The 16,519-nt window shown below is 45.9% G+C and overlaps 1 protein-coding gene across 5 annotated transcripts in view; it reads left to right on the top strand.

Moving 5' to 3' along the window:
- Positions 1 to 16,519, top strand: part of PC (pyruvate carboxylase) — a 250,421-nt gene that overhangs the window by 154,840 nt on the left and 79,062 nt on the right. For all 5 annotated transcript variants that reach the window (XM_028710546.2, XM_028710551.2, XM_028710549.2 and 2 more), the window contains one exon: positions 13,378 to 13,560. In XM_028710546.2, coding sequence (XP_028566379.2) covers positions 13,378 to 13,560 — 183 coding nt within the window. The remainder of the gene's footprint in view (positions 1 to 13,377; positions 13,561 to 16,519) is intronic.

The raw sequence follows: 16,519 nt of genomic DNA, 5'->3' as shown, positions 1-16,519 counted from the left end.
ACACTCCTTTACAGGAAGGAGTGATCCACTCTGGCTTTTCTGTGGTCCCTTTTAGAAATCATGCCATTGATGTTGCGGCATCAGAATTCAGAATCAGGACCCGAGACCTATCCAGGGAGTGAGAAAGAGAAATGGCCCCTGAAGACTCCGTTACGCTGAGCTTAAAAGGTGTGCATGCTTTCAAGTCTCGTTTGACCTTTTTAGACAAATTGCATTTTAAGATGAGTATTTGCGCTGGCTAGACTCCAGCAGTTACAGACTGCTGCTTTAGAGGGGAGGTGAAAGAAACTTCCTTACGGCCCACTGCATGCATTTGTGACTGTGGAGAAGCTCAGGATCTGAACCAGTGTGGATCTCCTCAACTTTCTGCCCTCCAGGTGTTGTGTGCTACAATTCTCACTAACCCCCAGCTAGCATGGCTGGCCATGGCGACTGAGGCTGATGGTGAGGTTGTGGTCCAAACATTAGGAAGGCACCAGGATGGGAAGTTTGCTCCTCTGCTGCTGCCTCCCTCTTCTTCTTCTTCTTCTTCTTCTTCTTCTTCTTCTTCTTCTTCTTCTTCTTCTTCTTCTCCTCCTCCTTCTCCTTCTCCTTCTCCTTCTCCTTCTCCTTCTCCTTCTCCTTCTCCTTCTCCTTCTTTCACAGCATCTCACATCCATCTTTGGATATATGCCTCTTCACGTCCTCTCCCTCGTTCTTTGTTGTTTGCTTCTTTCATCTACATAAGCCCTGCTGTTGGTTTTAGATCATCCACCCATTGCATAGGTGGCCATCCCCTTGGTCTTTTGAAATCGTAGGGTCTCTGTACTAACGCTGCTTTACTCCATCGCCCTCGGTTGCCTCTTGCCACATGTCTTGCACGTGTCCATTTTAACTTCGCAGCCTTTCCCGCCGCATCTGCAATTTTCATTCTTTGTCGTATCCAATTATTAGCTTCGCTATGTTTCAGTGATCTTCCTAGCATTGCGCGTTCTGTGGCATACTGTGCTGTTCTTAAGCTGTTTGTGTTTCTCTGTGTCATGGACCAGTTCTCTGCTCCATAACACATCACAGGTAATCTGCACATATTGAACACTTTAAAAGGTTGCTCTTAGCCTTTTAAAGATCCATCTGCGTTAGGAGCCAGCAGCAAGTTTTGTCAGCCCTGCCACACAAGGGATTCCTGCACCTGTGTATGTGTCAGATGTGATTCATGGAGCAGCAGGAAGGAACACAGAGACACCTATCAATCTCTATCAGTTATGATGGCTAAATGGACCCTGCATGTCCGGGGGCAGTTTGCCGCTGATCGCCAATGGGAGGGTGGTGTTATGAGTCCCAAGACCTCGTGCAGGGTTGGTCAGTCCAGGATGCAAGGCATTGGAGGAATAGAATAGAATAGAATTTTATTACTACGGTCACAGACCAGTTCCTGCTCACTTACAATATCAGGAAGATCATAAAACACAACAGGAATACACTGAATTGCAATTGGGTATAACAGAGACAATTCAGATATAGCGGCAGTTAAAAAAATACATTAAATCTTGATCACTAAAATATAACCTAAAATTATCATTTAAAACCTTAATCATTTTGGTAGTACAGCTTGTTCCCTAAGTTTTATGGCAGTCACACAGAATTTGGCCACCCTTAGTGTGATCTCTAGATCCTTTTGCTCTACCAGGAGTTTTAGACATTGAAGTTCGGACCCTTTTGGAGATTTTTGTATAACAGGAGTGGGGCATTGGAGGAGTTGGCTGTTGATGACCCAGAGGGACAGGCCTAGTCAGGACCTCAAGAGATCAGGGAGACTCCAGGGAAGGAAGTTGCGGGTGAGGAGTCAGATCCCGGGGAGGGTCAGAGTGGGGTTCTGCTTCAGCCTCCCATCCCATCTCCTGACACATTGCCCCAGCATCTCCTTCACTCCCCAGCCTCGCCTTCTGTCACAGCTTCAGCTTCCGAGGCTGTTTGCAGCCCATCCTCTCGGGAGAACCTTACTGTGCAGCCTGGGGCAGAGCTGTTGCTGGTGCCTCCTCCATCACCTGGGTCACAGAGAAGCCAGCACAGGTGCAAACAGACAGCACAGGCTCAGCCCACCAGAAGGAGTTATTGTTTGCTTGCCCAATACAAAGGATGGTCCCGCTTGTGACTCAAGGGGGCATGTCGCTTGATGGATCAACATCCTAGCATGCTTAGCCATGCAGAGCACCTGTTGCGTCTTTTGTTTTTTAATTGCATTAGCATAAAATCAAAAACACAAAAGCATTATCAAACTTAGAGAGCATAGGAGCAGTACAGAGCTTGTAGAAAAATAAAATGTAGAAAAACACACCAGTAAGGCCAGATTTTGTGATCTGGTGGGGGAAGAGTGTTTTGTATATCTGTATTTGACACATATGAAATGAAATCCCACCAAACGGCATTAGAAATGTTCCAGGTTTCTTTTACCCTTAGACACACGTAATTTGTGAGTTATTTTTCTCTGCAGTAATCAGAGTCTGCATATTGTTGTACCACAACAAGAAGCTTAGCCAAGCATAGACCCTGATGTGACTTTGGACCCTAATCTGCCTGTGTACCATACTGATTTGAGCATTAAAGGTTTTAGCAGAAACTGGGATCTGAGTTCAAATTCTTCCTCCTCTCCTGAGAGGCAGGGCTGGTGTGGGCAACAGTGGAGAGGCACCTGATGACTCCTAGTTGGGAAACAAAATCTGGGACAGCCAAGCCTTTGGCCTTCATCCTGCCGGGACCTGCTTGCATTCTTTTCAGCAATCTCTAGACCTGCCAGGAACTCGGCTGCCCGGCCTTAAGGAACAGGTTGCTGGAAGCTGCCTCTCTCATTGAGCCAGCGAGCCATCAAGTCGGCCGGGGCTCTCCGCACGTCCTTGGTGTATAGCACAGAGATATATGATGGGCTCTGACATTTATCCCCGCCTGGCAGGCAAGCATCGTTTGTTCACCGCTCTGGAGTTATTGGCTGCCGTGTAACTGCTCCCAGGCGACTCACCCTCCCGGTAGACAGTCAAAGGAGTTCCCCTCCTCACCTAGTCTGGGCAGAGTTCAGTGGCAGGCCTGGATCCAGGTGTCCAGCTTAACCTGGGGCAGAAGCAGGCTTTGATGTGTTTCTTTACGAAACATAAAGATCCAGGGTTCTTTAATAACTTTAGAAGAGCCCTGCTGGATCAGGCCAAAGGCCCACCTAGTCCAACATCCTCTTCTCACAGTGGCCAAACAGAAGGCTGTGGGAAACCCACAAACAGGTCCCAAGCACAAGAGCCCTTTCCCCTCCTGTGGCTTCCAGCAGTTGGTATTCAGAAGCATAACATTACTGTCTCTGACTGTGGAAGCAGAGCGTAGCCATCATAGCTAGTAGACTTCAGTTGCCTTCTCCATCAATTTGCCCAATCCTTTAAAAAAAAAAAAATCAAGTTCGGGATTTTTACATACATATATTATCTCCTTCCAATTTTTAAATTTCCCATACAATTTTTTCCTTTCCCTCCCTCCCCCCCCCCCGTACCCATTGGAAGGGTTCAAACAATTATCCTCAGCCATGAGCATAGCGTCTTTACTTTCCACCAAATGTCTTTTGTTCCAGTAGTTTTTAATCTAGCCTTCCAAGTCAGTGGCCATCACTGCCTTCTGTGGGTGAGAGTTCTGTCGTTTAATTATGTGCTTCATGAAAAAGGACTTTATTTTATCTGTCCTGAATCATTTTAGCAAATTATTCGACTGATGTTATGTTGCTGTTTTTACAAGGTGCTTTTAAATGGCACCAAGAACCCAGCAATGTGATATGCACCCCCAAACGTGCTAAAGGGGGGGGGACTAATATGAAAAACACTCCCCAAGTGACATGCTCCAGATTTTTGTTGGACTCCAACTCCCATCTGCCTTGGCCAGCAAGGCTGATGGTCAGGGATGAGGGGAACTGGAGTCCAAGGAGTTCTGGCAGGCACCATGTCGGCAGACCTTGATGTAAATTAGAGAGAAATCTCTTCCTTTATTCCACTAAGATTAAAATTGTAAGAAAGTTGAAACCATTCTGTACCTCTTTTCAGATAGGTTCAGGTCTTCTATGCCCTTCATCTGCAACACAAAGGTACATGCTTCTCCTCACTTAGGTTCCATCATTTTCCCGTCATTTCCCCCCTCTATTGTTCAGAGGAGCCTCCCCATTCAGAAACAGTCTATTCTTTGAGCGCCAGTTGCTGGGGAGTGAGCATATGACCTTGGGATCCTGCTTGTTGTCTTCTGTGCATCCATTTGCTTGGCCATGGTTGGAAAGAAGGTGGACCTTAGACCACCAGGGGTCTTCTTTTGTCTGTAGGGTGTGCCCTGGGGTTCTGGCACTCAGCCCTTTCCTCCAGGCAACAGGGCCTTCCTCCCTTGAGCCTGAGTGACCCTTTAAGACCTGGGAAAGGAGCCACCTTCTAATGGAGGCAGTCCCTAAAAGCTTCTCTGGCTGCCTCGGTGCAGATGCGCTTGAGTGCTGGAGAGTCCTTGCATCTCCGGGGTGATGATTAATTTAAACAGACAAGGAGGGTTCCTTGCGCTTTTGCCTGCTTCTCCTGTTCCAGAGTGCACCGTGTAGCCTTCTGCCTGAGTGGCTTTTCTTAGCTGAGATTATGTCAGGCGGAGAAAGAGGAAGATTCAGCCAGCAGAAGGAGACAAATCTCAGAGACATGTAAGGAGAGGGCACTGCCTTAGAAGATTTCTTCCGTTGCATGTGAAACAATTCTGGCACTGGGAAGAAAGTGGGATGCAAAGACGAGGCAGGGTTCAAAGAGACACAACAGCAGAGAACCCTTGGAAGGGGGCTGGGGAAAATGGAGCTTAGTTGGGATAAACAGGAAGAGGCCCAAAGCAGCCCTCACCAAACTGGTTCTTTCCACATGCTTTGGAGTGTAACTGCCATTAGTCCCAGCATCATGTGGCTGATGGGAGTTGTAGTTCACAGCATCTGAAGGGCACCAGGTTGGGGAATGCTGCTGTAGCAACATGACATGTTCACACTAGAGCTGGGATGAGCCAGAGAGATACTTTAGCCCAGTGTTCTCCAACCTGCAGCCCTCTGACTGTTTTGGGACTACAGCTCCCTTAAGCCTCAGCCAGCAGAGCCATTACTGACAAAGGTTGATGGGAACTGGAGACCACATCTGGAAAACACCCAGTATGTGATCACACAGTTTAGTTCCACCGGGGACTGTTGTGGAATTTCAGAAATTGAGAAATTGCCCAGAGGGTGATGTTTTCCTCCCTCCTTCGTAAAACTCAGGGTACAGGGGGGCGGGGGCAGATGGAAGCAGGTGTTGGGTGTCATTAGTAAGACTAATATGGGAGCAGATTCAGTATACTTAACACATTATTATGGAATTTGCTTTCTGCCCACCAGGGAAAAAAAAGATTTTGCTAGGGGTTGAGAGGCATATTCATGGAAGAGAAGGCATCTATCAACACCTTTTTGGCAATGGCAGCTGAAGGAGAACCTCCAAGCACAGCAGTATATAAAAGAGCTTTATGTTCTCCCCAGAATAACATGGGCAAAAATAAACCTCAAAAACAGCCTTATCCTGTGTCACACCATTCATTCCAGTCGCCTCACCTCAAAAAGGGTATTGTAGAGTTGGAAAAGATTCAGAAAAGGACAACCAAAATGAACAAGGGGGCGGAGAGACTCCTCTATGAATAAAGGTGGCAGCATTTGGGACTCGTTAGTTTATAGAGAAAAAGCAAGTAAGAGGAAACATGAAAAGAGTTTCTAAAATTGTGCAAAAAATGGAGAAAGTGGATAGAGAACAGTTTTTCCTCCCTCTCCCATGACACTGGAACTTGTGGACATAACATCTATTGCAGCTGAATGTTGGAAGGTTCAGAACAGGTAAAAGGAAGGACTTCTTCAGGTTGCACATAGTTAAACTATGGAACTCTCTCCCACAGGAGGCAATGATGGCCACCAATTTGGATGGCTTGGAAAAAGGATTGGACAAATTCATGGAGGAGAATATCAATGGCTACTAGTCACGTTGGCTGTGATCTGCCTCCTTGGTCCGAGGCGGTAATGCCTCAGAAAACCTGTTGTTGGAAACTGCAGGCAGGAAGAGGGCTGTTGCACTTAGATCCTGCTTGTGGGTTTCCCACAGGCACCTGGTTGGCCACTGTGGGAATGGGATGCTGGACTAGATGGGCCATTGGCCTGATCCAGGAGGCTCTTCTGATGTCCTTAAGTCCATCTAGCTTGTCATTCACTTGAGAGCCTCCAACTGGAGATGCTATCAGTCTCACAAAACATGCTGAACAAGCTCTAATACTTTAAGTCAGTTAATAACCTCCGCTTTCCTTCTCTCACCCTCCCAACTTCATTCTTCTGTCCATCTGGGTAAAGAACCATATATTGCCCCTGCTTTGCCCATGTACTATGTGAATGTAATTGTTCTGGCTGCAGGCCAGACTCTCTTGACTCTGCATATGCCTATCAAGTATTCAGGTAGCTCCTGCACTGTGATGAGAACGTGCCAAAGGGTCTGGCACCAGGACCTTTCTACGGTCACAACAGCCCTTCAGCGAGCCTTTCCCATGTCTGGCCAGCTGTCTCTCCCACACCACGGCCTCCTCTGGCCAGCTTGCCATTCCCCCAAAATGCACACATGGACAACAATGCCTCCAGTCTTTTCTAATTTGATAGCCCAAGTTTTTTTTATGTCAACCAGAGAGTGCTAAGGAAAATTGACTTGGCTCTTTATTTCTACCCCGAAGATGAGGAAGAAGAAAAAACCCAGTGCTGGGTCTTGAGTGGCAGCCAAGCACCATTCATTGACCCAGCCGTGCCACTGCCTGCGGATCACAGGAAACCAAATAAAATCAGTGGGCAGGAGATATTTGCGCTTTTAATTATCGGAAGAGGTGACATCTGCCCCCATGGAAAGCAGTTTGGAAGCTCCTCCGCCCCCAAACCAAAAGCTTCAATGCACAGCTGCTTCTTAAGGAGGATTCTCTGACACCCGGGATTGATGTGTTCTGCCATCTCTGTTTGGCCCATCTCCATTTCAAAATGCAAATGAAATCCCACGTGTAATAAAATGTGCATATGCTTAGACTTTGCGACATTGCCCCACTCATTTTTTTAGGCAGAAGGCGCTCCAAGGTGCAGGTGGAGAAAATGAAGAAATGCTATTGGATAACAGAGAGAAGGCGGAACTTTTCAACACCTGCTTTGCCCCTGTCTTCACCCGAAAGGAAAGCGGTGCCTAACTTGGTGATAATAGTATAAACGATGCAAGGAGGGAGCTGCAGCCCAAAACAGAAAAAGAGGTTGTCGTGGACCACCTAGCTACTTTAAATGAATTCGGCCTGATGGGCTGCACCCAAGGATATTAAAGAAGCATGTGGATGTAATCTCAGAGTCTCTGTCTGTACTATTTGATAATTCTTGGAGAACAAGTGAGCTTTCTGCGGACTGGAAGCAGACAACTGTTGTCCCCATCTTCAAAAAGGGGTGAAAAGAAGACTCAGGTAACTACTGACCAGTCAGCTTGCCATTGATACCAGGAAAGGTCCTAAAACATTTAATTAAACAATCAGTCTGTGAACACTTAGAAAAGGATGTTGTGATTACTAAGACCCAGTATGGGTTTCTCAAAAACAAATCACGCCAGAGAAATCTCATTTCTTTGATGGAGTTACGAGTTTGGTAGATTGGGGGAATGCTGTGGACGTAGTGTATCTTGATTTCAGTAAGGCTTTTGACAAAGTCCTCCATGATGTTCTTGCGGAGAGATGATAAAATGTGGGCTGGATGAGGTAATGGTTAAGTGGATTTGTAGCTGCTTGACTGAATGAACCCAAAGAGTGCTCATTAATGGTTCTTCATTATCCTGGAAAAAAGTGGTTTAGTGTGGTGCTGCAGGGTTCTGTCCTGGGCCCACTGGTGTTCAACATCTTTATAAATGAATTGGATGAAGGAATTAAGGTGATATTTATGAAATTCACAGATGACATCAAACTGGGAGGAGTAGCTAATGCTGCAGAAGATGGAATCAAGATTCAGAATGCCCTTAAGAGATTGGAGACCTGGGCCCAAACTAAAAAAAATGAATTTCAATAGGGACACATGTAAGGTTCTGCACTTAGGCAGGGGGTTGGACTAGATGACCCTTGGGTTCCCTTCCAACTCTACAATCGATGATTCTATTATTCTAGATGGGGCAAAGTGGCCTTGGGCAAACCCTTCCACGATGAGAAGCTCTCTGTCTTCACGAGACAGAAGACCCTCTTAATCCTAATCTGCCACGGAGCCCCATTAGAGAGAATTTGTAAGCAAAACTCGGGTCCTGCTCCAGTTTGCACGACTGATTTATTGGCTTCATTAGTCGGAGGGGAAGGATCGAGGTTGCCGGGGTGTGATTTATTCTGGCTGCCAGCGAGGCCATTTACCAGTCTCCTGATTTCCTCTGATAACAAATTCCCCCTTCTGTTTAAATAAGAAAAGGGGGGAGAGACAGAGAGATCCAGAAAGATGTTTTGGTCCCTGCACAGCCTCTGGAGAGACATAACTCTCACATTTTTCATGACACGCCTCTTGGGTTGAATCTCAATCAGAGCAGCGTGGGGCTCAGAGCTCAGCTTCCTGAACCTGTCAAGGACCTGGTGAGAATGAAGTAGCAGAGTTCAGAGATTGTCTTGATTGCTTTTTTCTTCATAAGGCCAATTAAGTATCACAGAATATAGCATTCACCCTTTTCGCTGTTGCATCTTTTGATTGGTGTTAATGGTGTGTCAGGCGCTGTACGAGTGACCCAGTGCAGAGTAGAACAGAGATTTTCAAACTGTATTCTAATTCAACCTTTCGTTAGCCGGTGTCCTCCAGATGTTTGGACTCCTATCAACCCCCAGCCAGCATGGTTGTTTTGGACTCCAACTCCCATCAGCCCCAGCCAGCACAGCCATTTTTTACTCCAACTCAGCTAGGGTTGATGGGAGTTGGAGTCCCACCACCTTTGGTGGTTGCTGGGTTGTAGCAGTACTGTACTCAGAGATGGAAACAATTGACATAGACCCTAACCACTGCCAAACATATCTAGAAAGTATTCCTTGAAGGCAGATAGCTTTAAAAACCCTACTGATGTCCTTGATGGATAGGGGAGTCCTGGGTTCCAATCTCTGCTTGGCAATATAGGCAGCTGAGTGACCAGCTAGCCACTGTCTCTCAGCCTAACACACCTCACAGGATTGTCGCAACACTAAAATTGGAAAATGCCTACATGTACCTGTAGCTCCTTGATGGGCTACAAAAACTATCAACCAGTCTATAAGCTTAGGGTCCATTTTGCTTTGTCTTACAACACACACACGTGACTCACTTTCTGCCTTGAGGGATTTGTGGGCAACATAGTCCTACTGAGAACCAAGTAAGAATGTCAGAGAATTCCAATGAAAAAGAGAGTGATTAAAATTGCCAATGTTCACTTATTAGTCCTGTCTCCAGAACGGACATTAATCCAGCAAATAGAAATGATAATAACTATATTATTCACGCTGCAAAGAGTATATGATGATGCATAATTGATTGTTTGTTTGTTTTAATTTGCATCATGGTTCCTTTGCATTGAAGTGAATGCTGTGGAATAATGTAATTAATTGCATAATTTATTTACTTAATGTTTTGCCATGACGAACAGTGAAACGTATAAAATAGTTTTTGTTGGAACCTTTTCATTCTGTTCAAATGATAGCAAAATGGAAACATTGCTCCATTAGGCGAATACGGGGCACCAAAGCCATCCAGGGGGAGACAATGTTCAGAGATGGACTTGTCACTGGCTTCCCAGAACTTGCTTTCTCTAGGAATTCGCCAGAGTTCAGGCCTGAGCATTTCCTGGAACACCTGGTTTAGGTTCAGCTTCTCGTAAATCATGTTGCCTACCACCCTGAGGACTAGAAGCTTACTTGATTTCTTTTTTTTTAAATAAATAAAGTGTGGACTTTCAGAACTGTATTCATGTATTTTGAGTAAAGACAGGTTCTGTTCTGTATGATTGCAGGCATGCAGAGTAAGCCAGTGTCCAGTCTTGTGCCCGAGTAGCTGTCTCCGTAAGAAGCAGCTCCCAGGGCCTGAATTTGAAAGTCCAGTGATGTTACACAAGCTGGCACGTTGTATGTTGCACTGCATGCCTCCGAAGGGCCTTGTCACATCAGCTTAAGCTTCTTGCTGACCAAAGTGCGGGAGGAGTGCTGCGAACAATGGAGATTGCATCCTCCTGAAGCACGTCTCTCTCTCTCTCTCTCTCTCTCTCTCTCTCTCTCTCTCTCTCTCTCTGTGTGTGTGTGTGTGTGTGTGTGTGTGTGTGAACAGCTATAAAACTCTGGACTTGTCTTCTCTGCCTCTCTCTCCCCTCTTCTGCTCCTGCTACTGCTGCCATCTTTCCATGCCAGGACCTTTTCCAGAAGGAAACTGGCAGCTTATTCTTCTGGGAATGGGAGGGTATTAGAAGAAGCAAAAACAAAAGCAATAAGTAGTATTAATGTAAGATTAATACTTTTGAAATGCTGTCCCCAGGGAGGCTCGCCTGACACCATCATTATATATCTTTAGGCACCAGGCAAAAACTCCTCTGTAACCAGATCTTTGGCCTCTAACTATCTGTGGCCTTTCAGAAGGGAGTGGGATATTTTTAATGTATTCCTGCCCCCTGGTTTTAATATATATATATTGTGAGAGGGGGGCAGAGAGGGGGATGTATAAGCTAAACAAGCTATAGTTTAGGGCCCCACTCTCTTGGGGGCCCCAAAAAAAATTAAATGGAAAAAACTGGATGTACATTTCAAAACTATAAGATAAAAAACAAATGAAATAAAACCTACATACAGGAACAGTGTTTTGTGTTGTGTAGGCTCCTATGATGTAAGTAATGGGCCCTGCCTGCTCCCTAAAATTGTATTTCGGTCCAACAATTACTTTGATAAAATACATATTTTGTTAAGTGAAAATGGCTTTAGATACTTACTAGGTCCATAAATTACCATATAGCATATATTCAACACAAAAAACAGCGACAATTTGTTGTTGACAAAGGACAGCTGGACGTATAAAGGGCCCCATCACCCTCAATAGCCTAGGGCCTCATCAAACCTAAATCCGGCCCCCGGCGGGCGCGTTATCTTGTGCAAGTTAAAGCGACTAACAAATTAAATTAAGGAGAAGAATATGGCTTTAAAAGAGGATTAGACAAATTCGTGGAGAGAGGACTCATAATGGCTACTAGTCATAATGGCTCTGCTCTGCCTCAACAGCTGGAAGCAGCAATGCTTCTGAAATCTACTTGCTGGAAGCCACAGGAGTCGCTCTTGTGCTTGAATCCTGCTTGTTGGGTATCCCATTGGGGCATCTGGTTGGTCATTGTGAGAGCAGGATGCTGGGCTAGGCCTCATCCAGCAAGGCTATTCTTACATTCTTCAGTTTTCTTTTTTCTTTGTACTTTTGATTCCAGAGTGGTACTTTTTACATTAATAATAAGGGCTGTAGCTCAGGGGCAGAGCACCCGCTTTGCAGAAGAACATAAGGAGAGCCTGCAGGGTGAGGCCCAAAGGGCATCTAGTCCAGCCTTCAGTTCTCAGAGTAGCTGGCCAGATACCTATGGGAAACCCCGCAAGCAGGATCTGAGCTCAAGAGGCCTGTTCCCTCCTGTGGATCCTGGCATCTGATATTCAGGAGCATTGCTGCTTCCAGCTGTCGAGGCAGAGCGTAGCCAACATGACTAGTAGACATTGATAGTTCTCTCTTCCATGAATTTGTCTAGTCCTCTTCTACAGACACCCATGTCAGTGGCCATCGCTGCCTCCCCCAGGGGCCAGTTCCTTAGGGAAGGGAAGTGGGTGGGTATTAGTAGAATAAAAAATAAAACTGATTCGCAGTCGACTAGATGAAGCTATTGCCAAGCTGGGGATCTGATCCAGCTCCTCAAGCAATCTCTCCATCCCCAGTTTTGGAGTTGGTAGCCAAAAAGCAGGGGGCAAGGGGTTAAAGTGGACCCTTTGGCTGGGGGTGCAGATTGTCCTCTCCCTGTTTATGAGATTGGTCGCTTATTGAGTGGGGAGAATATGATCACCCCACTTTCCTCAGTAGATTTGCCTGGAGAAAGCCTGGGTGGGTTGGAGAGCGAGTGTGTTTAAAGGTGTGCAGTTGCTTAAAAGGAAGAGATGTAGCTCAATGGTTAGAGCACCTGCTTTGCACACAGAAAGTCCCAGGCTCAATTCTTGGCAGCATCTTCAGGTAGGGAAGAAAAAGATTCCCTCTCTGGAGTCTTAGAGAGTTGCTGCCAGTCAGTGTAGGAAACGCTGAGCTGGATGGACCAGTGGTTACACTCTGTGAAAGGCAGCTTACTAACCCTAACACTGTGTGAGGCTGAAGGGGAATGTATGCCTCCTTGGCATTGTGTTAAAACACACCTGAATGCTCCAGACCAGCAAACTGCTAAAACTTCTGCTTTTATAGAGGTGGGCACACTTGCTGATGATCAGTTAAGCAAGGACATTTGATTAGCATCCCCTGTCTGCTACTTAACCTCTTAATTCCTATGGAAGCAGTAAGGGTGTACTTAGTTTTTCCACACATGATTTCTCCATCTTGGCTTTGTTTCTGTTAATTAAATCACGAGACAGATGTCATGTGTTGTTCTTCATCTGAGGTTGCATTTACCTAATTTCAAGACCTGCTAAGGAACAAATGATTGGTATTATGTCCTGATATGTAAAACCACATAATCCGAAGGGGGTGCACTTTCTTTTTCCCAAGACTGTATGTTGTAGGTATTTCTCGTCTGTGTGTTATTCCATTTGTATATTTACAAAATCACACCATGCAGTATAAAAAGTATCTTCCCCGCCCCCTCACTCATTGCTACCTTCCAGTTTTTGCAACGGCTTTTCCATTATGGGCTGTTTGCCAGTCTATGTTTTACCAGTGATCAGTATTCATTAATTACAAGGTTTTCCAAGTTCTAGCGATTACTGTTCTAGCTGCTGTTAATAAATGTGTTATTAATGCCTTACTTCTCAATTGGTCCATATTTGAAGTATATAAATAAAGTAAAGCTAAAATTCTGGGGTTATTGGGATTGTCTGAGTTGTAATCTTAAGATATTTCTTTTGAAACTTTAAAGGGAAGAACTTTGGGGGCCTGTAATGCTCACCTCATATTTCAGAGGAGCATTTCTAACTGCTATAATTCATATCTTTGAGCCAGGAAATTCAACATCAAAATCATGACTAAATCTAAGAATAACCGCAGATGTGGAAGCCTGCAGTAAACTAGTATGCATTCAATCGATCACCAGTCAAACGCTATGTGTTACTTCCCAGGGAGGTTCTTGACCTTGTGGACCTCTCCTCTTCTAGGTTTTCCGGAGTGGCGAGGGCATGGGGATCCGACTGGACAGTGCCTCCGCCTTTCAGGGGGCCATCATCTCGCCACACTACGACTCCCTCCTGGTGAAAGTCATTGCTCACGGCAAAGACCACACCACGGCAGCTTCCAAGATGAGCCGCGCCCTGGCTGAGTTCCGGATCCGCGGGGTCAAGGTAGGAAAGGGCCTCCAGGCTCATGCGCTTTCAGATTTTGTTGTTTGCCAAGGCTGAGACTTGTGCTAGGGGCAGCTGACCTGTTGGTGTTTCTTCTTATAACATGTGCTTTTATTTATCCATTTGGGGCAGGGGATGTGTGTAAAGATTAATTTTGGCAGCCACTGTATAAATACTTCCTCTTCCATCCAGTTTGAGTGTCTGCACATTACAGATATAGATCAGTTTAAGGCTGCATTACCATGCACTGATAGCTGAGAATAAGTCTCACTGAAGTCTCTGTGGCTTACTTCTGAATAGACATGCATCCATAGGATTCCTATGCCATTTAGTTTCCCTAGGAAAATCCTGGGGGCTAGTTTTATGAAAGACACTAAATGTCCTCTGCATACTATAACTCCCAAGATTCTGTGTGGTAAGTTGCTACAACTTCACTAGTCTAAAAGCAATGGTAAGTGTGCATTGCATTGGACTCTTCGGCTTGTTCTTACATTCTTCTTTTATAATTATTTTTAATGCTGTTATAAACACACATTTTCTGATCTTTAACCAAATCATCAGTTCCTTGGGAGAGATTCCCTGCCTGAAATCCTAGAGAGCTGCTGCAAGTCAGTGTGGACATTACTGAGCTGGGCGACCCAATAGACTGACTTGATGGATGGATTATTTTTATTTCTATAACACTTAATATATTTAAAATATCTCTAAATGGTGTGCAAAAAACTGAAGCAACAACAGGCAACTTAAACAAAATATTATAAAAACATATGTTACATTAATACAAAGTTATTAATATATAAATCAATATCAATTAGTTTTCCTTCTGACACACCTCTCAGCTTCTGAGTTCTCACCCACAACATTTCATGATGATAAGAGTTCCTGGAAACAGCCGACATCACCCTAATCTCTCATTCTGGACATGGTTTTTATGGCAAGTCCAAGGTGGGTGGTACTTCCTCAGGCTGCCCACAGCTGTGCCCCATTCAGCTGCACACTTCACACCCAGTTCCAGGTACAGCAGGTTTCTTGAGTTTCCCTGGGGGTCCAGAGGTTGGGAAAAGGGGCCCCCTCACTCACAGCTCTCTGCCCTCTCCTCCCCCTCCAGCTGCTAGTTGTCTATTCCGTTACGTTTACACCACCTTGGCTGTTCAAAACATTTTAAAATTCTAGCAAGGATTAAGTTAATGGTCCCCAGAGCCCTAAGACTCTATTCCTAAAATTGCATGTTAGCCAAAACAGATATAGTGCTCGCTGAAGTAGAAGCTGCCAGATAGTGTTCAATCCCACTTTCCCAGGCGTGTGAGAGTGGCAAAGTGACATCCTTGCTCTTCCACTTCAGCTTGAAAACCTTGCTCCTTTATTCGTGGCATCAATTGCCATGCTGGCCTTGACATTACATTGTGTATTGTTGGCCTCTGGAGTCCATTGAAAGTAGAAGCAGCAGCTGCTCTGTAGGCACCCATGTTTTCAAAGAGCATCCAGTCCCCATCCTGCAGATCTGGCAGCTTCCCGTGTTCCTTATGTATTTATGTAACATTTTTATATGTAACTCTGTATATTTGTAAAAGTAGTTGTTAACTTGTCTGTTGTTGCTTTAGTTTCACGTACACCGCTTCGAGATATTTTTCATATATTAAGTGGCACAGAAGTGGCCTAAATGAAGAAATAAATTGACGACTCAAGGCGCAGGGAGAGAGACAAAAAAGAGTAGCGCAGTTGAGGCAGGATTTTGAATTTCGGCATCTCAGATCGAAGGCTTGTTTTGCTAAGCCTTGGTTGTTACAGAGGATGCTGCATCCACCTGCTGCCCTCCTGATGATTTGGACGACGACTCCTGCAGCCATGCTGGCTGAGGCTGGACATCCAGAGGACGCCAGGTTGGCAAAGGCGCCTTCAGCTTGTTCAGAGTCTGCCAACCCGCAGTATCGCTGCCCTTGTTAAGACCTCCCCTTCCCCTGACCTCCTTCACTCCACAGGGGGACAAAGCAACCAGACGATCCCCTCCTCTGGGCTAGTATCGGATGACATCGGCAGGGCTGGTTCCCTTGCAGTGATGCCATACGGTGCCTCAGTGCCAGGGGAGGACCAGCCGCCTGCCATATGCTTGTCTGCGCTGGGAGGTGTTGTTGCTGACTGGCAGGGCGCCACGGCATGAGGACATCTGCTTGTCTGGGCCTTCTGTCCCAGGAAGCCTGCCGTGAGGCTTTTCATGCGCTTTACAGTGGAGGGGGAAGCCATAGGGTCCACATCCTACTTTGTTGCATGCATGTGCTGTGGCACGCCTGGATTTTCAACCCTGGGCAGGCCACAAACACACCTGTTTGATGGGTGAGCTATCATGTATTATCTTACTTGTCGACTGCGCTGGCTGCAGAATTTGAGAGGGCTTCAGGCAGGTCACTCGTATCCCTTAAGAGGCAGGGTGTGGGAAATGGAGAACCCTCACAGTGCTTTGTGCAATGTGGGGAAGAGCAGTATTGTCAAGGAAATGGGCCTTCTTCCAGTGTGGCCCTCCCAGCAAATGTCCAGCTGCATGTGGTCTCCTGCTTCGGGGGTCAGTGTCTTTATTTACTTACATTTATATCCCACCTTTCCTCCAAGGAGCTCATGTGCGTCTCTTCATTTTATCCTCATAACAACCCTAGGAGGTATGTTGCTTACACTGAGAGGGAGTGACTGGCCCAAGGTCACAGCCAGTGAGCTTCATGGCTGAGTCAGGATTCAAACCCTGGTCTCCCAGGTCATAGTCCAATGCTCTAACCACTACACCACCACTGGCTAAGCTTGCTTTCTTGCTTGCTCCACCCTCTCTCCTGTTAGCATCATGAACAGAATCCAGGGAGGCAGTGGTGGTGGAGGCCTGAGGCCTGGAGCCTACCTTGGCTTTGTGACAGTCATCAACAGGGTCTGAGAAACTGACACAGGCAGGCGCTCGTCAACTAGAGTCAGGAAACCT

The sequence above is a fragment of the Podarcis muralis genome, chromosome 16 (assembly GCF_964188315.1).
Source record: "Podarcis muralis chromosome 16, rPodMur119.hap1.1, whole genome shotgun sequence".
In the NCBI taxonomy this organism is placed as follows: domain Eukaryota; kingdom Metazoa; phylum Chordata; class Lepidosauria; order Squamata; family Lacertidae; genus Podarcis; species Podarcis muralis.
The sequence above is the reverse complement of the archived record's forward strand: the minus strand, read 5'-3'. Positions and strand labels throughout refer to the sequence as shown.